A 26,966-nucleotide genomic window follows, 5' to 3' on the forward strand; every position below is an offset into this window, starting at 1 on the left:
GCCAGACCAGGAACACACAAAAGCCAAACCCATGTCCAGACTCCTTCTTGGGCAGGAGCTAAGCCCCAGTCGATGGAAAACTTTAAAAGATAAATTACAAGGCAGCACTGCCCTTCTTTTTTCCCTTCAGAGGTCTTTCAGCATATCAGTTACTGATGAGGTTATGCTGCAGAACAAAACTCCTTTCCTGGCCTGAAGGAATACTTCAGGAACAAAGGGCAGCAGAATTGAAGGGCAGGAGCAAGGGAGATACCACCCAAAAACCAAAGGGAAAGGAAGCAGCCAAGAAGTGCTGAGAGGCAAACTGGAACACCAGAGAGCCAACTTTGGTGACAGACAATATATCTCCTAACCCTGGGATTATGCAAGCAGAACCGGGCCCCAAATACCCAAGAGATCTTGTTCTGGCGGGGCCTCAGCACTGCGGACACTGAGACCCGGGTTACATAAACCCCAAAGAGCACTTATATAACGGCTGTATGGCACAGGCTGGCAGCCACCGGCACCCCATGACACCACAGCCCCTGCACAAGCCCGGCAGGTTGTCCTCCCTCTCACCGGCACCACCAGGAGGAAAGGTGGTTGGTTACTCCAGAGCACCAGGCAACCTCCTGCCCGTTCCCACCTCTGATATGCTCAAAAGTGGGTTGTGAAGTTTAAAATTGGGCATTTCCATAGTGCTCTGAGATGGCCAGAACTGGAGAAAGGTGACACACTGCTCCCTGGCATCCCTCTTCTATGCACGTAACCAAAATCACTTCTCTTAATAACCTCAAACCTAAAACGTAAACTGCCTCCTTCTCAGGAGCCTCCCCTCTCGCACGCAGGCACTGTGGGCATTAGTCAAGACAAGGAAACAAAGCCAGGAAACACAGGGAGTGAAGCAGGGATGGGTTACATTTGTCCTCTAGCCGGGGGTGTGGAGAGCAACTGAGTTACATAAAACTACTGCACCGGAGTCAGGAAGTGTTCCAGGCTCGAGTGCTGGGAAGTTCTGAACAAGCTGCGCACAGGAGGGAGCTGAAACCTCCCCTTTGTGGCTATCCCAGTTAACTAGTAACCCAGAATATAGCTGTCAGCCAGGTTACAAAAATTACCGCAGGGATCTAAACCACCAGTAATCAGATTTAACTACCAGATCTTCCTTGTTTTCACAAGAGTTCAAAACTTTACAAGAAAAATCAAATGAAAAACTGCTCTATTCTATTAAGGTGGGTAAGTATTGATTTAGGTAACAGAGATAAATTTCCCCTCCCAACTTCAGAAAATAGATGCATACGGGGGCTTGACTGTTCCCAGCACAGTGAATCCAGCTGGCTGCAACCGTGACTCTTCTAGGGATAAATTTCAGGGACTAAGAAAAGAGGACGAGTAGGGGAGCAAGCATTCTGCATTATGCAATGATTACATAAGCATTAGTTTACACTAGGTAGCTGGGAGTTGTGTATTAGCTTTATACCAGAACACCCTCAGAGCAATGAGAAATAATAAAGTAGGGATTATTGCTGCCACACGCTTCCAAGGCCACCAAAATGGCAAACAAACAACAAGCACAATCCGAGCTTTAATCTCTGCTTTAAGCCCTCACCATAGCTTTGTTCAGGACCTGTTAACGGCATGGGGTGGGGGACATGAGACAACGGATACTCCTGATTTAAAAGACCAGCATGGGAAATAAACCCAGCATAAAGTACCCTTCAGCATCCCCGTGCTCCTTTGTTGGTGCTCATCATGGCAATGATACGAGAGGAAAGATTTCAAAAGTATAATACCTGGCATTTGCACTTCAGTGTCAAAGGAGTTCACAAGCGCGACCCAGTCATTACAATAACCTGTGGTACACTCTCCTGTCCATCTTGCAGAGGAGGAAACTAAAGCAGACAAATCAGGTAGGCATCAGTGCTAACTCCCAAGCTGCTGGCTCCCTGTCCTATGCTCTGACCAACAGGATCTCTTTCCTCTCCTTAAATATAATTTCTCACTTGGAAAAACAAAACATAGTTGGGGATGTTTTTAGAACTGTAACACAGCACAGAACTTCAGCTGCATTCCCTTTCTTCTGCTTCAGTCTCTAAAGTCATTTCAGAGGAATTTGTAAGGACTCTGTTTAATTAGGGAGGCATCACTTGGGTAAAAAATGCAAATTGTTGAGCTTGAGCCTGTGTGCCACCACATTCCACTGGCACTTCTCCCATCAGCTGCAGCCAGAAAAGTGACCCAGAGCACTAGAGAAAGCTAATGAGACCAGGATGAAAGACCATCACTCAAAGAACAACCTGTTTCTAGTTTTCCTTTTCAAAATATTGGTACTGCTTCATGTGCTGCTAAAGGAGTTTGACAAAGGGCTGCAAAGTCGTTCACGGCACTCAGACGCACACAAATTGAAGCCACAATGTCACAAAGACAGCCCCAGCCAAAGCATGTGACACCCCAAAAACTAAATACGTTGCAGCCTGAAAAAATACCAAACAAATAAACAAAGCAAGCACTGGTGCCTTCATAAGGCTGCTAAAATTACAACTACTTCTACAGTCAAAACAGAAGCATATCTGTATAGGGGGAAGAGACAGGGCTCTTATTTAAAGACATTTTTCTTGCAGGGCAACAGGTGATGTACTGCAACAAACCCTGATGTACTAGCTGGTGGGTGCTACCAAAAGAAACAACTAAAATCCTCTCTTAACTTCCCAAAACCACTTCTAAAATTATAAACTGATAGCAAAGCACTGCATATACAAGTGCTTGCTACTTTGAAGACCCCAAAGAAGAGTTCAGGCACCTGGAGTGAGAAAAAGCCACATAAACCACTGGAAAAGAAGCGCTGAGCCACGGTTGAAGCACAAGGGCAAAGAACACGGTGTGTCAGTTCTGCCCCTGACTCACTCTTGTGACCTTGTGCAGTTTTATCAAGCTCTCTGGGGACAAAAGGCAATGGAGAAGTGGGATGGAGACCCTCCTGGATCTACCACTCAGAGCACAGCCACATTAGACTGGCTACCTCAAACAGAGGTACTTCTCCCACTGGTAGAACAGCCTGTGATAAACCTTGCTCTAGACTTTATGGCTTGACAAGCAATGCTGTACAAGGAGTTCATCTGCATTCTTGCTCTCTTAGGTTTGTACAACTGACCCCAAAATAACCTTAGACAGAAATTTTTAGAAGGTCTCTAACCTTGAATTCTTCCTTCAACAATGACCTACAGTCTCATTTCCAAAACCATCTTTCCCTCCCGTCTTCTCTTTTTTATACCTATTATCTAGACTGAGTTACATAAGCCACTTGTATCACCCAGATTCCTCATTTATCCAAACTCATTTTGTATCATAATTCCTTTCTCAGTTCACACACTCACAGAATTAGCTGCTTTGTCCTACCACCACAACCACAGAAATCAGAAAGAAAGAAAAGATGGAGGGTTTTTTGCTAGAATCCACTCCCTTCAACAAATACTCCATGGCTTATTTCCATCAAAACTCCTCATGAAGACCACGCTGCACTGGACTCCTGCAATAAACTGGTGGAAACCCTGAGCTGGAGCTCCTGGGCATCAGTTGTGACCTATTAAGTTCATAGCATGAACTTTGGAGGTATTTCTCACGTGAACAAGGTGGAAGAAGCTTGGCAGCCCCGAGTACCTGACCTCAAAGTAACAAGTTATATTACAAATTCAGAAAGTTCTTTAAATCTGAACAAAGTTTTTTCTCCAGCACACAGCATCCTCCCGCCAGCAAGCAAACTAAACAGCAGCCAGCCCAAAACTGTAAACTTATGGCAGGGTTTCACCAGCATCTTCTATTTGATAGAGGGGAAAAAAAAAGACCCAGGTAGTTCTTAGTTTGTTAGGCACTAACTAGGGGATCTGGAGCAAGCACCAACAGCTCTGCCCGCTGCCTGGTCAGCAAGTCACCCTACATTTCACCACCAAAAGCTCTTGAAACTCTTATAAAGTAGGATGTTAGGGGAAAGTATACATAAAAAGTTGAAGGGGTTGGGGGAGAGGACATCAGATATAAAAATCAGACTGATACAACACATTGATATTAATAACTGCCTCCCCTCTTGCTAAAAATTACTCTTGCAGCGTTACAATATGACAGCGGTAGAAACAATAACAGCCAGACTCAGAGTGTCACATCAAAGTCTTCAGAATTAAAAGCACAAAGAGAAAGCAAGCTTCCTTCTCATATCCCCTTCATCAAACCAGCAAGCACTGCAAGACTTGGAAAACTTAACCATTTCCAGCCCTGCCTGGTAGGTAGTAAATTAAAACCTGAGCCCCACAGAAGAGTCTGGGCTCCTGAGGCACTTTGCTAGCCTCTGAGTAGGGTGCTCCCCAGCACAGGGGCAAGTAAATGAATGGTCTGTAACAGGAAAGCAAGAGGCAAAAGAAAACAGGGAAGGGAGGAAATCAACCCACAAAAAGAGCAACCTGTGTCCTACCTGGAAACTGCTGAGACTCATCCAAGAGTAACATGCTGCTCAGCGCACCGAGGCAAGACCTCTGCCCCAGCACTCGTTCAATGAGGCTGCACACTCTCAGCCTTCTGCTATTCTTGTCTCAGGGTCTTCAGGACCAAAGTTTCCAGTCACTCCTGAGAACTCCTTATCTCTGCCCACAGCCCAGCGAACACTAAATCCACTCCCACTGGCTGTTCAGTCTGCAAGCGGGAAATGCCTCCTGATAAAACAGTCCAGGGTACGGGCAGCGAAACCTGCACTTAAGGTTTCTGAAAATAACTTTGGTAAATAGCTCCTAGTGCTTGAATCCACCCAGGCGGTGTGACGGGAATCAGTACGCACATATCCTCCTGCACCCAGCCGAGACGGTCCGGGTCACTTATATAACTGCTTAAATATGCCTCGTGTTCAGCCTAAATCAAAATTGTGACTATCTCCTCCCCTGCCTGGGGAGTCAAACAACACAGTCCGGCCCCAGGTAGCTGCTGCTCCACTGGGGACAGGCGCCTGGAGCTGCACTGCCCGCCCGGTTTGGCTTCGGAACGCGTTCCCGATCAGCCACAGCAACCTCGGTTATGCCCGGGAGAGGAGTTTTAGGAGAGAACAGAAGAGCAGGGAGGCTGGGTGGGTGTGTACGGGGGAGGTCTCTCCTCGGGAGCAACAGATCGGATCCCATTCACTCAGCCCTGATCCAGTTCAACTAGTGGCAGAGACCGAGACTGGGAATAAAATAAAAATCCTTACATAACCGTCAGGCTCCGACGGGGCCCCGCGCAAGGGGAATCCCAACAGACAACAGCACCTTCAGAGCGGGGACATTACCCTGCTCCCAGGTTTCACAGCGCAGAAGGAAAAGAGATGGGGAGTGAGTTTAAGACGAAGTACAGCCCTTTTGGCTTTGAGAACAACTGTGGTATCTGTGATTTTATCAGTATTTGTTTGCTAACTTCCAAGAAACCTAGACAACCGAGACTGAAACCGGAGCGATGCGATGCAAGCCGGCAACCTGTTTGCACAGCAACAGGCAAAAGAGCACCCTGTTCTCTTTGTTAAATCAGCAGCTTGTACAGCACTGCTAGTCTGCAGAAGGCTCCTACTGCAGCAAATGGACTACGAATGGGATTCCTCTGGTTTTAGGAAACAACCTGCCTGAATGTGTGGAGTGCAAGTTAACCTAAGCAAGCCTTCCTCCACATTGTCCATCTGCACCAGAAGGACAGGTACAGCAGAGAACAAGTACAGGAGAGATAAGAACTTTAAAGCTGTGGTTGAACCCTTAAAGGCTAACCATCACACTTAACCTTCTTCAGTGCTACAGTCTTCTTCCATGCCTGATTCCCTTCACAGGCATACCCAATGTCAGTAACAAAGAGCAAACCTGGGCTGATAGACACGTAATGAAATCCATTCACTGCTAGCAAGCATTTGTCCACATAATGAAGTCAGCTTTTTGCTTGAAACAACTGCCAAATGCAAGTCAGGGAAACCAGGATGGGCTCAAAAAGCCCGAGGCAAGCCTGAAGAGCCCTAGCTCTGATCTGCAGGACTCCAGGGTAACAAGCAGCACTCGCAACAGTACAGGTTGATTTAAAGGTCTGCAAACGCATCTGAGGCAGAGCCACATTACCCTTTGTGTGACTCCAGCCATTTTTATTAGACCTTTCATTCAAGAGGGCGGTAGGACACAGGGAATGCTTGTTACCATCAAAATATCCTTCATGGTACTGTGAAACAACTCTGAAACAAACCAAAGGTGCTATATTCATCATTAGAGCCATATAAATCTTACCAAAGAAAAGATGAACTGTATTAAAATTAAGAGGCTTGGTAACAAGACAGCCTTTCACCTATGTCACAGATTCAGATAGCCTGGCTGGTACACAAAAACATACACTGTTTATCAAGGGGGAAGAGGGACAAATATATTAAGTACATAGCTGAGCATCTTGTAAGCAGACATTATAAGGACTTTGTAGGGTTGGCATAAATAACCAAACATAATCTCAGCATCTGACCTAACAGAAACTGGGAAGTAAGATTTAAAGACAGTCTTTGTGTAAATACAACTGGGTACTTTCCCAGGCATGCTGTGCTGGTTTTGGCTGGGATAGAGTTAATTTTCTTCATAGGAGCTAGGATGGGATCTGGTTTGGATTTGTGCTGGAAACAGTGTTGATAATTCAGGGATGTTTTAGTTACTGCTGAGCAGTGCTTACAGAGCATCAAAGCCTTTACTGCTCCTCACCCCACCAGCGAAGAGGCTGGGGGCGCACAAGGAAATGGGAGGGGATACAGCTGACCCCAACTGACCCAAGGGATATCCCACACCCTATATAGATCCCATGATGATATAGGACATCATGCTCAGCATATAAAACTGGGAGTAGAAGAAGGAAGCGGGAAGGGAACATTGGGAGTGATGCCATTTGTCTTCCCAAAGTCATTGTTACATGAATGGAGCCCTGCTTTCCTGGGGATGGCTGAGCACCTGCTTGGCCATGGGAAGTGGTGAATGAATTCTTTATTTTGCTTTACCTCTTAAACTGTCTTTATCTCAACCCACAAGTTTTCTCACATTTACTCTTCTGATTCTCTCCCCCATCCCATCAGGGGGGAGTGAATGAGTGAGCGACTGCGTGGGGCTCAGCTGCCTGCTGGGGTTAAAACACAACACATGCTTATTACAGCAATCAAGCACAAGGAAAAGAGAAGTTCAATACACTGGGGAAAACAGGTGGCTTATACCTGCACACAGCAATAAAAAGGGAATTTCCTTCTTCATCTCAGTGTGCAAGCCAGAAAGGAATTTCTCTAGCACTTTTCTACTCAAAACAGCCTACTGGTGAGGCCAGCACTGTTAGCCATAATAAATATGTATCCACACAGCCAAGAATTAAATCTGCCAGAAACAGTCAGTTTATAAAATTATCTCCTCATGGAAGGTAATCTTGATACAGATAAGCCCATTTACTGAATAGCTTTTCTGTGAGGCCAGCCTTGCTGGTAAGGAAGAATGCTCTCCCTCCCCTACATGGGCTGAAATCTTACCTAGCTGTCATGCCTCACCTACCTCATGCTCAAACCATCAGCTCTCTGCAATTGCATGACTATGCTATACATCAGAAGAGGCTTCTCAAGAAACTGCTGTCACTTGAGAGGTTCCCTTGCAACAACATGTGAGATTTCCTTGTTAAGGAAAAAAAAAAGTCACTAGAAAGTTTGTATTTTCATAGAATATCAAGACAAAGGCCCTTTAGAACATGGTTTTATTCAACTGACAAGTCTTTTCACCAGCAGTGTCAGCATCCCCGAGCACTGCAAATTCTTAGTGGTTAAAACTTGCACCTAAATCTGCTTATACACACAAGAAGCTCAACTGTAAAGTTTTTCAGGACACTAGCTCCTCTGTAGAGCAGAGACCACTGGAGATGGGCAAGAGAGGAATCACCTAAACTCAGTTCAACTAAAAAGGTTCAACAAAACATTACAAAACCCATCACAAGTTACTCTCCTTCCCCATCCTCTCCAGTTGGAGTAGCTCCTTCGTGTCCCCATGCCTGTTCTTCACTTTGAACCTGGTTCTCTCAACCCACTGCCAAGCAACTCCAGGACTGCTCAACATTAACCCAAGTCATTCCCTTCCCTACAACGACCACCCTGGGTGCTCTTCACCTTCACTGCCGCCCTGCAGAACAGAAGAGACATTCCCGGCATATCTTTGACTGCTCCATGCTGGCTGTGTGCTCCCTTCCCCACACTACAGCTTTCTCACAGGCGTGCTCCACATCCAGCGGCTGCTTCTACACATTCCACTGATCTCCAACAAGTAGAGAAGCTGCTGCAAACCTGACTTGTTTGTAAGTTATTAAATACAAACTAGGCTTGACAGCCAAATTTCACTCTGATCATCAGCTGCTAGCTGCTAGTAGCATGCACAAACACCATGAAGGCCACTTTCCCTGTCCTGTCTTCCATGTTGTTTTAGCAACATGGAAAACACACAAGAATATCAGGTTTGAGGTGGATATGGTTTAAGGTGATGTTCATCAACCTGAAACAGTTCAGCTGGAATCAAACTTGAACTCTACACTATTATCTGTTGGAAGCAGAGTATTGATGGGCTTTAAGAATCATTTGCTTTTTAAACAAACACTGCACTGTAAATAAAACCTCTTTGGGTAAGATCTAAACCAACCATAGAAAAACAGAGGAGTCTTTCAATTGACTTTAGTGAGTTTTGAACTGAAATATAAGGCATAAAATCTATCAATCTGTTTTTTTTTCTCATCTGATTTGTATTCATATAAACCTTGGTACCACACTTTAAATCACAATGGAGAGTGGGGTGGTGGTGGTGGCGGTGTACCACACAAAATACAGACAGTGACAAAATGAAGTGCCTTCTGCAAATACTTTTCACTCTGTCACTGCGGCAAAACACTGCTTCACACTTCAGTCCCAGGTTTTCAAAGGTTGTTTAAATGCACTGAAGAAAACAAGATGTACTGATTCTAAGTGGAAGGATTTATATCATAGATATTTATCATCATCTTAAGCTAAATCCACTGAGTTACAATCCCAGTTACATTCAAGAAGCCGATTACCATCTCTTCCTGTAACTCACTACATTACTGCGGCTGAAGATGACACGAGGTATTTGTGCACCACAGAAGAGTGATTTTTTATAACTCTAATTTCATTTCAGTTTTCATTTAAGTGCAAATTTGACATAAATCACATACAAAAGTGCCATTTTTAAATTGCTTCTAATAGTTCAAGTAATTAAATATTTTACATAGATGAAGATTACCTACAGATGTTTTAATTGCAAAATTTGTTTTGACAGAGATTTAAACAGCAAGTTTTTGCTCACCCCAAAAGATTTTCTCTTGCAGCTTTCTCCCGTCTCATTCCTATTTGCGTATTTGCAAGTGAAAATAATGTCTTCCAACTCCTACTTAGAATTTTTTTGGGACTGAGTCAGTGAACTGCATGTTGAAGAAAATGTGAACAAGACCTTTTCAACATCTGTCGTACAAACTACTGTTATTAAAATAAATGGGTCTTGCATCAAAAACTTTGAGCCAAACCATGAGCCAGACACTTCTGAAAGTTCACTGTTGCTGTTTTCTATAAAGCCTAAGCAGGAAACTGAAAGCCAATAACAAATAAAGCCAAGAACAGTAATATGATATAATGTGATGTTGTATTTTAAAATCCTAAGAATAGTTCTAATTTAATTAAAACAGTTTCCCCTTCTTCCAAACTTGCTGCTGCTTCTTGGCTGTAAATATTACACCTGTACAACATACACATTTTAGTTAACCAGTCATTAAAACCAGCACAATACCAGATAAATGAAGGAAAAATAAAAATAGGGACCCCTGGCATAACTGCAACTCAAATGCAAAACAGGGAAGAGTTTCACTTAGTACATTTGAAAATAAGAGGGGCGCTACCTAAATTGTAAAGCAGGAGATTTTTGCTTTGGGTTCATCACATTCATTGGGTGACCTTGGCAAAATTGCTTTGCCACTTCTTACCTGTCCTAGAGGGAAAATACCACGTTACAAATTGGCTACTTAATTTCCTTGTGATTTCATCATGGTTGCAGAAGTGGCACATGATGGAGTACGGTATCTATGAGCGGTGACTCGGTGTGGTACAATGCTTGCTATTGAAAACGTACATAGGGAAAAAGGTACCAAACATGACAGAGAAGTGCAACTGTTCTTCCTTACAGATTCTCTGGCTGCTTTGGGAAAAGAGAAAAGCAAATTTTCGGCCAACAAAGCACAATCCCCATATCCTGTAAAGCCTATGAGAAAAGCAGGAAGAAACAAGACACTTCTCTCCACTGAAGACTTGGAAGAATTCTTTGTTAATAACTAATAGCTAATAACTGCTTACTCATTGACCCTGCTACCCATGAACCCATTCTAGTCTCACATTTGTGGCAGCTTTAAGAGAGCCTGTAGCTACAGGTAAAAGAAAAAAAACAATTGAAAAAATCCATGTCCATGTATATATATATTATATATATACAATGCAAAGCCATGAAAGTGGGCTGTTCTTGAACCACACAGAAGGATGTCTATTTTGTACTCCAGGATATGCAATATACCAAAGGGAAGGAGGAAGAAAAGAGGGGGGAGGAAAAGGGTGGCTAGTTACACCAGCACATCATTTGAGGAGATGAGGCAGTTCCTGTGCCCAGCCAGTAGGTCTGAAGGAAGCAGAGCTCTGGCGTCATCACCTCCTTTTAAAGAAGTAAAGCAAGTCATTACTCCAGGTTATATAACATGGAGACTATGCCAGACTTTGTGCCACCCTCTCAGAAAGGAAGCCGCTGTCAGAAAGCCTGGGAGGCGGGCAGAGGAGTCACCACAGTTTTCATTCGGAGCTTCCCCCTGCTTAGGATAAGCAGAGGACACCGGGACAGAGCCCGCACTTTCAGGCAGAGGAGGCAGATGGTGAAAGGCTCAGCGACTGACCTGCAGCATCGTCAGTCTGTAACTCCCTGCAAAGGGGGCTGGGGGACAGCACTGTCAGGATCTCATCCTTCCTTCCCACCGAAGCTGTCAAGCCACACCTCACCCTGCTGAGAATAACCTAGAATAACCTAGTTCACAGGGTTAGTTAAAATGCTGGAGTCAGTCAGTAAAACCCCACAAAGCCCAGGCACCACTCCTCCATACTCCTCTCCAAGCCTGTTACCTGCCCCTATTCCTCCCTGATTTGTGGGCAAACAGCCTGTAGACAAGGGAACTCCACCTCTGTCACCCTCCAGCGACCTAAAGTGCCCCAGTCAAGCAAAATGCCCCCAGAGGCAACATGCAGCTTTGGGTTTGGCACAAAGGGAGCTGACAAAGTACACAGTACTGGCTGTTCCCAGCAAAGCACCCACGAGGACTTTTTATTTTAATGTCACCCTTTAGCGAGTCCAATAAATCCACTTTCAAGGGAGCTGGCTGCTGGGTGCCTACCACAGGTTCTGCATGGGCATTAGCAGCTCCTGTACAACGCGCTGGGTACACAGACACTTGCTAGCTGGGCAGGCCCAAAGCTAGCACACAGAAACACCATTCCTTATGAAAGACAGGCTGTACTACAGGGAAACTGACAGAGTTAAAATACCCAGCCTTCTGTAATAAAGCAAAGTTCCCAGAGAAACCAGTGGGGCTGTTGCCTAAACGGGAGGCAAACCTTCTTCCCTGCAATTTCAGTGTAACCTTTCTGCATTATTCAGTAAGGAGGACTGCTAAAATTGCAAGGGCTAGTATCCAGCCACTTCTCACCTTTGATACTAACTATATCTTTCCTATTTATTCGGCTGGACTGTGGAAACATTGAAGACAGCCAGCTGGGAATTTTCTGAGTCTTAAGAAAACAACAGAAATGTCCAATGCAGGATTTGCAGAGGTGGAGAGTGTATGCTTAACAGATGGAAAGCAACTTCGGAGATGCTCTTATCCCTTTTGGAGATTGAGAAAACAATAAAACCCCCTCAATTTCTTAGTTCTAGCAATGCATCCAGTATCTGCAGCTGGACTCATGTTTGCTGAGTTACCCACAATCAGCTGACTTGATGTTGAGCCCCAGAGTTTGATAAAGCATATTTAAACACTCTGATCCATAAGGATCACCTGCTAAGGTAATGCAGCTTCCCATAACAATCTGATAAAGTTTAAACACATGCCAATATGCAGGATATTAATTCACAAGTAAGTTTTCACATGTAGCAATTACTTTTGTATCTCTGATATCAACATGACATCACCTGGCATGCAATTATTGGCAGTCTATGAAAAGCCACTACAAGCATTAAAATCTGCCTAGTTGTTTAAGCATAGCAAAGTGCACAGTGGTACACAGAAGTTCAGGTTTGGCTTCCCAGGCTTACAAAGGTTAGGGTCTTTGTGAAGCCAACAAACTGTTGAGAAGAGGCTTGTTTCCCCCAGGATTTGCCCTTTAGCTTCCTTGGAAATAGTACTGGTGGACTCTAGAGGGAGCTGCATCCAGCCACAAGTAACTAAAATAAAGGAGTCAAGATAAGAAAGTCCACCAAGAAGGAAAAAATGGAAAGATGTCAATCACCACGCTTCCTTCCCCCCTAGAAATCCACTTTTCCACTCTGCAAACGTTAACTTGAAGGTTAAATTATAGGATTAGCACTTACTGGCACCCATCACTCTGGCGTCCGTACACACAGAACATAGCTGAGCTTAAAGAAGCAAGCCTCATGGCCACCCTCAGTGCTTTTCTGGGTTTAGGGAAGTAATGACTTCTGTTTCTTTCCACACTCTTTTCTCCGACTCATCCACTTTCATCAACAAAAGCCTCCTCTGCACTCCAAGCTTACCCCAAGAGGCCTGCGCCTTCCCTTAGTGCCTGCCACCAGCCTCCAGTTAAACAAGGGCAAGAGGTGAAAGCACGTTATCACCAGTCTGAAGCAGAGAACAAAGCAGCAGTCAAGCCCACTATACCCATGTAATGCAGCAGATGGAAACATCTCATTAAAGGGTTCCTCAAGGAGCAGCTATAGTGCCAGAGGCTGCCTGGACCTTGGGCTGCCCACCTACCCTCAATAACCACCCAAAGACACAGTTGTGAAAAGCTACCAAAAAGGAACTGAGATTAAAGAAGCAAGTACGTATTTGCTCCTCCTCTTCTTGAGGGATGCATTTCATTTTCTACTACATAAGGAGGAAAACTTAAAATCAGTGTTTCCCAAGAGAAAACGTGCATCCTGATCAAAACCAGAAGGCAAAAAGATTTCAGGTTGCCGGGGCTAATCTCCATCTACCAATACAAGAAGGACAGCCCAATTGAAGTAAAAAGTGCAAGTGAACTACTTTCTAACAGCAGTTCCCCAGGTTTTATCTTCTTTTTTCCTCCAGCATTATGGGTATTCCTAAATTTGGATATAAAATGATATAGAACAGCATACCATTTAGCTGGGTATTATTGACAAGACTGTCTCCACACTCTGCCTCAAGTTTCATACAGGTGAGTATAACATGACGTAATTCACATTAACAACTTCACATGAGAAGCAAAAACCCATGTACATGAGCAGGAGGAGGCTGCTAAGTGAACAGATTTATACCAAAGACTTCCTTCTCTTCCCCTGTAAGGACAAAAGTTTGCTCTATTCCCAACCCCACACATCCTGCTGGGGACTCCCACACACACCACAGTTTTGTTTTGTTCCAGCACTTTGTGGGGGAGAAGCAAAGCTGGAACACCTTTGGGCTGGGAAGCACATGAATAACACAAGCTTCCAAATGAGCAGCATCTCCCCGCACCTCAAGGATGCATCCATGTATCATTCAAAAATATCTTAACCCCAACCTTCCACGTGACTTTAAAAACAGACTTCCGGAATAATTTCAGGTTTTATAACCCCAGGCGCCAATGAACTTCCTAGTAAGGATGGTGTTAGCTACTGATTTTTCCCATCAGGTTAGACAAGGAAATTATCTGGGCAGCTACAAATAGATTTCACTTTCAATGTAATTGCACCTCTTGGTGCCTGATGATGACCCACAGAGGACCATCATCACGTTAAACAAAATCCATTCTTGCTATAATTTCATGCAACGTTTTTTCCCCAACCACCAAGTGAAAACTGTACACAGAGCTGACCCAGCAGTACTCCTTCAAATAACCTGGCTTTCCTCCTGAAGGAGCCTGAGGAAAGCAAAGAGCTTTTCAAACCGGAATCAACAGTGGCTGTCACCTGAAGTCAAGAACTCCCCCCTTGCTACCTTGGGAAACTCAAAACTGTGAGTGCCCAGTTGCACACTCAAGTTCAAACAAAATGCAGCCATTGAAATACATTCTGGATCACACTCCAGACACAACAGGTAGGTCTGTTTGAATCTGTCATGAAACTATCACATGTCAAAGGCAGGGATTAGCACAGCTTTAGGAGGTGAGGGTGAGAAAAAGGATCTCTTTCCCCCTTATTAACCTCCTGTGCCAAACCTTCAGAGGTTCTGAGACTTTTGCCTGGTGCCTTCACTCTACTAAGAAACTGCAGAGCAAAAGAGCACAGGCAGCTGCATGTCCTCCACTTTCCTGGGACTTGGGATTCTGTACCACCACCACAACTGTGCTCATCATTCACTCCTCTTTAAGGGTCCATATGTCCCTGGAAATCCAACACAAATCAGTTTTGTTTAGCTTCAGCACTTTGCCAGCAAGGAGGAGTAACAGAATGAGTCTGAGGTGGGAAGAGGAAGCACTGCCTCCATCTTCTGTTCTCCACTAGTCAGAGATGGCATGCAGCTAGAATGCCCCCAGCCCTGTGGAAAGAAAGAGGGGAAGAGAAGACAGAAAATGGGCAAAGTGGACAACACAGGCAGAAGACAAGGCCAATTGCATGGAGATTATCATATCATAGCAGCACCTAACATGCTATTAGCTGGTGCTGCCTGATATATCCATACATTAAGAAGGTACTAGAAAATTATCCACTCCTACACCCCAGAAGTACTGATTCTAAATCCCTGTGTGCTGTACCACACACCCTGTAATGCAAACACAACTAGAAGTCTTTGACAACAGTGTCTGAATGCCTGTGCTCCTTAAGGCATCTTTCAAAAGAACTGAAACAACCAGCCCTTTACACTTTTCCCCTGAACTACACTTCAAAAAAGCGTTTAACCCATATACTCAGAGGTAAGAAAACATGCAACTTGCCATCACTATTAATAACAGAATTACAGCAATATGTATAAGAGATGATGAACTCCAGAGACTTCAATCAGAATAATCCAAAGGCATTCAGAAAGTGGAAAAACAGAGCACTACAGCGGGATTCATTCAAACACTAAACAGCTTTCCTCAGGAAAGCTCTGAGGTATAAACAGTCCCTACATTTGAAAGGATCTCTAAAATCCATATTGGAGGTTTGTTTCCTCTTTGCTCAAATTAGCTTTTATTCCTATGGAGTTCTGCACAGCCCTGAGCAACTACCAGCATCAGAGAAGTGCAGGACTTGAAACAGCCCTTTATCTCTACAGTCATCAGTACATCACATTTCGAGTGAAAACGATTTATGGAGTTAGCAAAAAAAGTTCTTAGCCATCACACACTCGTATCACAAAATCAAACATGATAAAACAAGTGCTGCTACCCACAAGTGATGAGAAAACAGATGCAGTGGGCAGGGATGACAAGGCTGGAAAACCAGTGGAAGCCTCCGGCTAGGACTGAAGCGTGCTGCTAGAGTGGGTGTACAGTCTGGCAGCCACTGGGAAGGGGTTATAAGTGTCAGGGTAGGTATATCCTGGAAGAAGTGTTCTAGAAAAACATAAATGCTAAGGTTCTTTAACTGATCACACTGAAGAATGGCACAAAGGATGTAAGCTTATTAGCTCTCACTTGTTCAGAAATATTCAGAAAACTACCCTTCTGTACTCCTTCTCTTCCTTAAGGGCAGAGGGAGAAGATTTAGGAACTGTTTTCATCAAAGCAGTACCACAGAATTCCAAACTAAGGAAAACTCCAGACCACCTATGGGACAGCCTATACTAGATGCAAACAAAACCTGGAGCAGAAATGAGAAAAACAACACCAAAACCCTTCCTTACCAGAATGTAACAAGAAATTCAAGAAAATTCCGAAACTGAAAAGACCACAAGTATTAATTCCACACACACCATATATCAAAAAGGATAAAACCAGGTTAAACATGCAAAACACAAGTCACTGTTAAGTCTGAGACTATACTATCCGCCATCAGTTGTGCAGATAACATTACATGAAACCTGGAAGTTTCTTAAGTAATTTGAGTCACCATCAAAATGTGGAAAACCTAGATTTCTAAAACTCTTTTGCAAGCAAGCAGTAAAATGTTAGGTTTATAATTGCTATAATCACTGTAATTTAAAACAAGCCACCAGTTTCAGTTTGGAGAAAACATATTTGAAGCCTGTTGCCCTTCCAAGGAAATAACAGGGATAGATTAATAGTCTTCCAAATCTTGTAGTGCTAGAAATACACAAGAGTCTGCCCACAAGGGAAGGATCCCACAGGATCCCCACTGGAACATCTACAGAACAGCCACAATACAGGAAGAGGAGGAGAACAGCACATCTGGCAACAGGGAGAACAAAGTTTTAACAGAAATTATTAAGATTAAGCTATTAAACTCCACAGTATAAACATTAGAACTTTCTTCTTGTGACTAAAAGTAACTGCATGTTGCCAAGATGATTTTTATGAACAAGGGTCATCGACAAAGAGACAGGACTATAAACATCAGATGGGGAAAATAAAATGATCCTCTTAATTCTGAAGTTAGATGTATTTCATAGGCCAAACAACAGGATACTGTTTTTATATTAGCTCTAAGGTAATATAGGTATCAAATGACATTCCTGAGGCAGTATGCAGCTGTGAAGAGGTATCACGAGAAGCCGAGTGGACATCTCCACAGAAAGCAGTAATTATACAGCTAAGCACACAGAAAGCATCCTGCTATTCTGGCAGGCAGAACTAAAGCTGAAACATCTGAAACCTCAGATGCAATCTAGCTTTGCTTAGATTGTGCACGAGAGAGTTCTGCCTGTACCTAATGGACAACTATGAAGACATTTTGTGTTAGTTATATGTAAATTGTCTTTTTACTCTCCCTTATTATTTCCTACATTTGTTAAAATTTATTTTTAATTAGTCACTAAAGAAATACAAAGCATAAACATTTTCCTAGCATTTTAAGATGAAAATAAACAGCTGTCATTAGAGCTAGCGATGTTCTGATAAACCTATATTAATTTTACTTGCTTTGGAAAGAATAATCCTGACAATTATAAGTATTTAGCCACAATAATATAGATGTAGATGATAAAATACATAGGTCCATGGTAAAATAGCCATGGGGAAAGACCCACTTGGACATGACATACAGCCAGTCCTCTCTGTTAATAAGTTGGCTATGTCACGCTTCCTATTGCTCCCTTGGGTGCAGGTTCCTGTGAACAAAGTGACGAGTCTCTCTGAAACAAAGTAATCTATGGGCCTATAGCTATCTCCTGGGGAAAAAAAAAACAACCACAAACAAAACAACAAAACAACCAAAGAACACTTGAGGACAACAATGTACTTTGGAAATAAAAATACTTTAGTAACTACATGTGTCTGTCTTTAAACACATTCTATTCTCAGTAGGTTTAACTTGGTGCATTCCAAAACCTGCTCACCCTTTGAAATGATTAAAAATCACAATTTTAAAAGAAGCAAACACAGCATTCCCTTAGGCTTGGGCTGTAGTTTTATGATAGAAGGAGGCTGTTGGCAAATACAGCATGGGGAATTCCCACCTGAGCCATGTACTCTTGTCTATGTGCCCTCAAACATCAGCCCTTCTGCTGGATCAACAAACCTATTCCTAGGATCATGCCAGGAACCTCACAGTTATCTAATCTAGCTCAAATGTAACCTGCACAGCACAGGTCCACAACAACTACACTGCTCCTAACTGAAGAGGAGAGTGGGGCAGCTACAACTAGGCGAGGATAGAAGGTGGTAACTTAGCACAGCCACCTTTCATATTGTCAACGAAAGGAAAATAAACTCAACCTGGGTGCTGTCGGAAAGGAACATTTTCCAGTTGTTAAAGACAATTATTGTAAGTAATCAATAATTGCTCATAGCATCCATTAAATTGTTTACCTATAGGCAAACCACTGATGCAAACATGTTTGCATCTGACACCAGATCTTGTTCATAATACAGGTAACTAAACTGATTTATTTACTTCTTTATACAATGGCTTTCCCAAAATCTGTAGCTATTTTAAAATTTTCTCCTCTTTCCAATTTATGTTTGTGGCTTGTTTTTATGATGAAATTCTATTTTTTTGTGTCCAGAAGTCCAAGTTTAACCCACATTAAATCCCTCTTTAAACTGAACACCCACATAAGAACTTCTCCCTGCCAAGCACTGGACAAACTCTAACCCTTATACAATCTACCTATGTGTCACTCACCAAAATTAGTAACACCAGCTTTGTATAACAAATGTATGCAGAGATCCACAACCCCACTCACCACTCTCATCAAGTAAGTCCTCCTCGTCATCCCCATCATTGTCCTCCTCCATCGCCTCCTCCTCATCTTCCTCCTCCTCCTCTTCCATATCCTCCTGCTCCAAGTCCGGGTCCAGGTCCGGATCACTCCCTGAGATTGACTCGTCTGACATGATTCCCAGTGATGCTCCTTGTGCATTACCTGCTCATGTTCTACCGTGAGGCAGCCCTGCAAGAAAAGAGGTAAATAATGAGCCCAGTGAATCCCAGCCTGTGAGCCTCAAGACTCAAGATCATAGACAGATTACTGCATATAAAAGCACAAATCTGCCATCAGTCTTTTAAATAACAGTTACATCAGGCTGCACACAAAATCCTGTGTAGAAAATGGATACCATAAGCAATGTATCATAATATTGGCCCAGCATTGTAGAATCAGTAACAGAACCAACATATTGACTAATCTCTAAAAAAAACATCTTTCTGTTGGTACCTTTGACATGCATACAGCAGAAAGATCCCTAGTATCAATGTCTGATTATACAAAGATGTAAAATAAATGAATGATGTGAACAACTTCGGAACACTACCATCCAAACATGAAGCATAGGAAAAAAAATCAGTCACAGAAACCCACAGAACAAGAACTGGAGCTTGCTGTGCCATTCCTCTGTTACACTACTCCAGTGCATCACAGCAGAAATCAGGGTACAAAACAACAAAGCCTAAAGAAAGGGCCAAGGCAATCACAAAGTCACAAGTTTATCTCTTCACAACACGCACTGTCACTTCTGGATAGTGATGGGTACTCCTGGGTATTCCTCTTTCATGCACAATGAATTACCAAAGAGCTGCATAAGATGGATGCAAAGAAAGAGACACAACCAAGAAAGGAAAATAAAGAAGGCATCTTGATCTTAAGGAACATAAAGCAAAGGATGTGTTCAAAAAAGCAAGCCTCAGAAGAACTACTACCCACACATTCCCCAGAAAGCTTTAAAGAAAGACAAGGGAAACATTTCCTCATCACTCATTTTCCAGTGCCCCCTACTTACACCACATTTCCATTGTAAACTATAAAATACTGGAGAACTAATCAACCACTTAAAGAAAAAAAATCAAAAAAGGACTTGGAAGCAGAGAAGGCAGCACATATATCTACAAACCTAGAAAAAAAGCATTTTCAGCTGTGTTTCAGCAGTAAGTAGATGAGCTCAGGATCTTGAAGGTTAAAGACACAACTCAACACCCCTGTAAGCAGGGCTGAAAATCTAACTGTCAAGCATGCTGAATTATTCCAGCTGAACTCATCAGTTCCTGCTTTGCCTCTCTCAGCTCCTCAATAACATTGAAGAGTGTCTGAAAGAAAATAAACACGAGGAAAGAACTTTGTGGAGATTGATATTGGAATGGGAAGCCTTTCACCACCAGGGCCCAGGAGCACTTTGCCACCAGGCAGACAACTGAAGTCCCTACACTATTACACATGCCACACAAAATAAGTTGGCTTTGTCGAGCAGATGGTAGAAAAGGCCAAAATCTAAATTAGCTCCGTGGAACTGTGCCAGTTTACACAAGCCAAAGAGATTAATTCAGCTTCTGTGGCCTGCTGGTAGGCAGGTACCGAGCCCTGCTGCTGTCAGCCTGCTGCAATATAGGGACCTGCGGCATCGCTTACTGCTGATGTCTGGTGACTTCAGTCAAGGACTGCAGGCACAAATCAGCAGTATCTATTATCAGAAGTTTTTCCTCACAAATGCTGTGCTGAAGTCTACATGTGTTTCAAAACAGTGGTTTCTTTTTACTTTTAAATAGCAACCATGGGGCTCTTCCGGCTGATATCCAGCCCTACGGAAAACAGGCATTTCTTCACACTTTACAGGTTGCACTCAAACCTGCAACTGTAAAGGTGCACGTGTCTCTTTCCATTTCAGGAGATGGGCAGTAGTGTTACCTCTGTGGGTCTTTGCTGGTCGCCTGGGATTTCAGAGAGATTTATTTATTCCCATGTTGTCTATACTGTGCTATAAAGCACCGCGCACGCAATCTGCAGGAAACCGTACCAACAGAAGCATATTAAAAAATATCCATGTTTTACTACCCCATTAAATTAAGCACCACCCCCCCCCCAAAAAAAAAAAAAAAAAAAAAAACAACAACAAAACCAACAAAAAAGAAGAAATACAAACACTACCAAAATGGCAGGAGTGAATTCTCATCTACAAACAGGAAAAGCAGAAGGGCTGAATGCCACTAAACACTCCAGGTCAAAGAATAACACACGATACAGTTTCTCCCATTAGCATCCTCCCGTGTGTCATCTCTCATGTTTCATCATTTGTCGCAGATCCTTAAAAAAGAACAGGAAAAAGGGGGGGGGGGAACCCCACAACAAAACACTTTCTGAAAACTGTTTAAAGGAAAGAATAGAAGTCTTTGTATTTCTATAAATAAAATCAAACTCAGTGGAGAGCAGCTGTATCTCAGGCTGGAATACAAAAGGGCTCTAATCTATGCTTTATTTTTGTTTAGCAGTAAGTACATGTTCTTTATAAGGTAACTCCTGACATCCATTCAGCAGCCCCAGCCATATGCAGGAGAGTTAAAAAGAAGCTTTCGAAAAGACTTAATTAAATCTCACAGAAGCTGGGTGAAACAAAGATGGTTAACTCCTCTGTGCCTATTGTCACGCTGCTGTCTGGCTTCCTCCCTCCCATCCTGCTCCTCAGCTCTCGCAGCTCCACAGCTGCTCTCCGTTGCGTTGTGTAAGCACAGGGTCTCGGGAGGGCTCCCACCCTGCCTGGTGGCACTGGAGCACGCAGCGGGGACACAGCAGGACAGGCAGGTACACATTACACACCACGAGACTGCCCTCGTTTCTCACACCGATCTGACCCAGTTCAGAGCCTTCCACCAAGGGGAATTACACAACAGGGCCAGATTGTAGCTGCCGCTACTGTTTTATGGCCGAGTGACTCCAACGTGCCCCGTTCTCTTGCCTTTGCACCACACTCAACATTTAATCACTGTAGGAAGGGCACTTTGTGAGAGATAAACAGCTTACCTTCACTAATCAAAGTTACTGTTTGTCTGGACTTTTTGGCTGTCCCACATTAAACCAATCCACAAACCCTCTGCCCTGATGCAAAATGGGATGCTGCACCTCAAGCATTATGCTGTAAGGAGGGTTTACCAGCACCAAGAAACACAAACCAAGCCAGCCACACCATGGCTCACCACAGAAAGCCAGAAGTCCATAGAGTGCAGCAGCCAGTCCAATACCTGGTGAGGCTGCTGGGGTATTGGGTGAAAACACTGAAAAATTCCTCTTGCTTACTCAGGGAGAAGAAAAGAGCTGTCGTGTTTATCCTACCCAGGAAGTTAAACCCTGCAATCAACTGCACATCAAATTCACATCCAAGACAGCCTCTCTCATGTATTATGTCCTGTCTTTCAACAATGACAAAAATAGTTCCAAAGTTTGGGGGCCTTTGCTTTTTTAAGGTAGAACATTTCAGATAGTAAGTAAATGCCATGCAATGATGGCTGCTGCCTCCTCAGCAGGCACAGGAAGAAGGCCCAGCTCTGGATGAGGAAACTTCAAGAGCTTGCACATTTGGGCACGTTTCTGTTGTCCTTGGGTTTTTCTTTCACTCTGCAAGGGCTTGAAAAGTCACCATTTTTTCTTACATCTGAAGTAGAGAGAGTGACAGTTTTTCACTGCAGGGTCACACATGCCATAAGCCATGCGATTAAGTAAAAAAACCAGCAAACATCATGGCATCCTGTGATTTCTGTACAACATTGCTACCTGCATCAGAGTACTCATCAACACTATAAACTAAACTATTATTTCATTAACTACTACAAATCTAGACAAGGAAGGATGCAGGGCAGATTAGAGTCCTTCCCCACCTGGCCAAGGAGGAGCAGGATTCCCTTGGGCCTCCAGGAAGCCTCCAGGTTTAACACTAATGCTACTACAGCGCTGAACAGTAAAGAGGATTCCATCACCTCTCCAACCTCCAGCCAAGCCCAATATCTGGGACTCATCAAGATTTGTCCCTTAAAGCCTGTTTTGTAACCAAGACCTCACTTCAGTCATTGTGGTGCCTGCCCATAGGAACAGGATTGAGCGCGCTGGCAAATCACAAGAGGATTTGCACAGACAGCTTAATAAAACCAGGTATTTCAAAGTCAGTGCGGCACAACGCTCTCCAGTTTCTGCTATATAAAGTCATGTTCTATGGTAATAATAATTTCCTTTATCTTTTTCTTTGGCAGCAAAATGGTGCACTGGCTGGGGCCATAAAACTCCTCTTATACACTCAGCTCGCACACAAACACTTCAACCTGGACGCGTACAAAGGTAACAGCTGGCTCATCCGGAGAAATCTCATCTTGTTGCTAGATTGCTGCTAGCACGGTTTTGATAGCTTACAGGTAGCCTTCAGTAACTAATGGAAAATTACTATAAAGCATACAGATGTATCGCTAAAAAAGTCATGACCTTAAGCTTCTCTGTATGATAAAAAAAATCTTGTAATGGTTTGCAAGTAATAACTTGCAATGTTATTGCAAAATAACCAGTAATACTTTCCTGTTCCGTTCAAAAATGCAGTAAGAAATAAACCCGAGATCGGTGGGTTTGGGTAGTTTGAGTCTAACAAATCTGAGAACTTCTCGATCTTCCATTATGCAACACTAACATCTCTATTTTACATTATCATGTAAAAAACAGTGGGGGGAAATCACTCAAAAGGATATTTTCTCAAAAAAGAGCCAACAGTGTTACTGACCAACACTAAACCTGCAGATCTCCTCCATGTTTTTAACAAAGTGAACTTGAGTGCTTACTGAAAAACCCACAGGAACTTCTTTCCCCCAGCTATAACTCCCACAAATTGCCTTTAAAGCAATCCTTAATTGATTAGTTCGTGATTTAAATCCCTTCTTCCTTCGCAGGCTGAGACTGTTAGGACTCGAGCAATGCAGTTTTTCAACTGTGACTCACAGGTAACTGGTGGCCACACACTGCTAGCTGGGAAGGAAGAAAACAATTCTCCTTCATTTCCTCCTGCTCAAACCACCACAAAACGAAGTGGCATTGATTCCCTCTATAAGTGATATGTTTACTTACAGGAATATTAAACTGAAGAAAAGACAAAGCAGGAACCTGTAAAATCATAAACTGGAGAGCATCTGCTTGCCCTGAACCAGCCTTCTGAGCAAGAAGGGATGCTTCTCCCCATCCCACATAAACACAGGCACAATGCATTTAGTCTTCGCCCACGCTTGAGGTGAGTATTAAGGAGCCCACTGTGATCTGTGGGGAGCAGGAATCAAGAACAAATATAACAGACTGCTTTAAAAAACTCTTCAGTGTATCAGTCCTGGAGAGTTGCAGGGCTTGCTCTTTCATTCTCTCTAGGTTAACAATCACCTTCCTAAAAGGCAACGCACTACTAAAAACAGCCTGAAACTGGTTGTTCCCTGAGAACAAGATTAACAAAAGCTGCTGCAAGAAGGGGTGGGAGAAAGCAGAATAATAATGAAAAAAAAAACCAAACATAACAACCAACCACCCTAAAACCAGCCCATTAAGAAAGAAAAGAGAGCTAATCCTTCCCCTCTGCTGACATGACAGTGCTGGCACGGAGAATGTGACAATGAACATTACATAAGGTCTGGCTCCCACTGTGATCCCAAACAAAAAGAGCTAGCGCCAAGTCAGTGGCAGCATCTGCAGATCTGCCACGACCTGAATTGGTGGTGGCAGTGGCACACACTGGTCATCCATCAGCTCCGGCAGAAACCTCCTGCCACAGCATCCTCTCTCCCCTGCATTTTAACAGGGATGTGGGTACACCCTACTGCCAGGAGTGCCAACATTTTGTAACCTTTAAAGAAAAAACCTCAATACTTTGCATAAAGTGTCAGTGCTCACTTCCCTCAGATATTGTAAGGCACTGACAAGCTCTTTACCTCTGGACAGAGCCAGCAGATATGGGCAAATTCCTTTAATGTTTGCATATATGTAAGTACACAATCATGTCATAGAATCATACAATAGTTCGGGTTGGAAAGGACCTTAAGATCATCCAGTTCCAACCCCCCTGCCATGGGCAGGGACACCTCACACTAAACCATATCACCCAAGGCCTCGTCCAACCTGGTCTTGAACACTGCCAGGGATGGAGCATTCACAACCTCCCTGGGCAACCCATTCCAATGCCTCACCACCCTCACAGGAAAGAATTTCCTCCTTATATCCAATCTAAACTTCCCCTGTTTAAGTTTTAACCTGTTACCTCTTGTCTTATCACTACAGTCTCTAATGAAGATGTCACTAAATAATGTTGCATTGCTTTTAAAAGTGACTTTATTTAATTATATTAAAGTAGAAACTGACTTCCTATAAATCAGCTCAAAGCGTTCTTTACCCGTGAACCGCACTATCTAGAAGGGCAGTTTGTTTTGTGCTCCATAAAAGCTCAGGCTGAGGTAAGAAGCATGTGAATGGCTTTGCTTCCAGTAATTACTGATATTCATCTGGATCAACACTATCACAAATGAATAAATATCTTGTCTCTTACTTCACAGAACCTCCAGTTGTTTTCAGCTCTGGCAACGTCTGTACAAATGGCACGTGCATTCCTGAAATGTTGAGAAAAGGGAACTTGCTTTCCTTGATCCCTGTTTCTGCTTTCAAAGCAAACAGCATTTCAACATAGAAGACACTTCCAAGTGTGTTCTTATGTGTTTTACTCATGGTGCTATGGCTATAGAAAAACAACCAGTACCTTTGAGGAAGTAAGGTAAAAATAAAAGATTTCAAATGATGGGGAAGACTTGATAGTAGGGCATAGCATGTCAGGATCCCAAACTATATTCAATACATTGTATATGGCAGAGTAGTTTGGTGCAAATTTGCCTACCCTGCAATGACAACCATTCTCAAACCCCAAAAGATAGATTATAGAAGTCAGCTCATGAGAGAGGCATGGCAAGCCTTGTCTTTGTGAGTACCCAAACTATGTCAAAACATAAGCCAATTTCCACAAGCAAGGAAGATCCAGATAACTGAAAGATCCCTCTAGGAGTTTAAGCTCTCGTTACACATACATAGGTGCCAGAGAAGTTATGTAATAAATCAAGAGTAAATTACATGAACAGAAGCAGTGGAACAGAGAGGAGTGAAAAAGCAATGAGCTAACCTTCTCAAGTAAAGATCAGTCACTGTCACTTGATGAAGACAAACTATGGCTTTGGTCATTGAGATACACTAACATTATGGCTTACTTCCTTGAAGAGTATCCCACAGAAACAGACTGAAATAGCCCATAAATAATGTTTTCATCTTTCAAAATGGGGAACACTGCATGTTTTCCCAATGCTGAAAGGCCTAGTTGATCTATCCTGTTTTCTCAGCATCACCCCATACACACACTCTTGTTCCTCTGCCTCCCAGAGCAGCACATTTCATTATGGGGAAATGATTCACTGCTTTTGACTGTGTCTCTGCTCAGGAAACAAGCTTTCCCACCAGCAGCAGCAGGCCAGGGCAACTCACCATCTCCTCTGAGACAGACACCAGTCACAATGTGATTTGTTGATGACAGTGTGCAAAGTAAACACAGCTTAACTCTTCCTTTAGTTGTATGTCTGCATTTCTCTAGAAAAAGCTGAAGAGGTCTGGAAGTTTTTTTCTGGTGCCTCATCTTTTCTTCATTTTCAGAACTGGACTAAAACCTGAGGTTCTGGTTGATGCAGTTTTTAGAAAAAGGAAGAATTTAACATGGTTTTGTGCCTCTTTATTCCCTATCCCACCTCCAGCAATGATAATTACACCAGCGACGAGAAAGCATTACTTATGCCACCTACAGTTTACCAAAGAGACTTGAACATCAGCGAAAAAAGAAAGAAGAAAACCAAAAAATCCTGAAGTAGGAGGAAATGGAAATAAACAGTTTTGAACTCGCATGATACAAAGATGACAATTAGCATATGTTAGACCCAAGTTGCTGCAGTCTGTCAAGCAATCAGACATTAAACTAAATTTGATTGGATTCCACTGTGGATTAAGAACCCATTAGGAGATTAAGAACTGTCAGAAACAGGGGTTTCTTTCAGAGTCATTCCTTCCAACAGAACATACTGCTTGCACAGTGCTGGGAAAACTTATAATATGCAGCACCACTTATAAAGGTCACTCTTCTGCTGGTTTTGAGAACAAAGTCACCAAAATCTGTTCATTTTTGCCTTTCCCACTAGACAGGTCAAAATAAAACACCCACATAGATCCTCACCTATCCTGCACAAATATATTTGTTTCAATAATACTTAAGATTGACACTACAGGCAGCTCACATGGAAAGCAACTGGATGAAATAAGTCTCCTGTGGTTTTGTCCTTTGTAATGGAAGCACCACTTTAGTTGCACTTTGCTGGCTCAAAACCTCCCAATGG

The 26,966-nt window shown here is 43.1% G+C and overlaps 1 protein-coding gene across 4 annotated transcripts in view; it reads right to left on the reverse strand.

The window, feature by feature from the left end:
* Nucleotides 1-25,282, reverse strand: part of RAD54L2 (RAD54 like 2) — a 52,376-nt gene extending 27,094 nt beyond the window's left edge. For 2 of the 4 annotated variants that reach the window (XM_057407675.1, XM_057407672.1), the window contains exons 1-2: nt 25,094-25,282; nt 18,520-18,726 (exon numbers count right to left, since the gene is read on the reverse strand). In XM_057407675.1, the coding sequence (XP_057263658.1) occupies nt 18,520-18,670 (151 nt within the window). In that variant the 5' untranslated portion in view covers nt 18,671-18,726; nt 25,094-25,282. Of the gene's footprint in view, nt 1-4,441; nt 5,012-18,519; nt 18,727-25,093 lie in introns of those variants that run through there. The other 2 variants (XM_057407673.1, XM_057407674.1) reach the window with 1 other exon arrangement.
* Between the last annotated feature and the right edge of the window lie 1,684 nt (nt 25,283-26,966).

Source organism: Pezoporus wallicus, unplaced genomic scaffold (assembly GCF_028554395.1).
Source record: "Pezoporus wallicus isolate ANWC-B61680 ecotype Strahan unplaced genomic scaffold, APGP_CSIRO_Pwel_v1 contig_3568, whole genome shotgun sequence".
Taxonomy (NCBI): Eukaryota; Metazoa; Chordata; class Aves; order Psittaciformes; family Psittacidae; genus Pezoporus; species Pezoporus wallicus.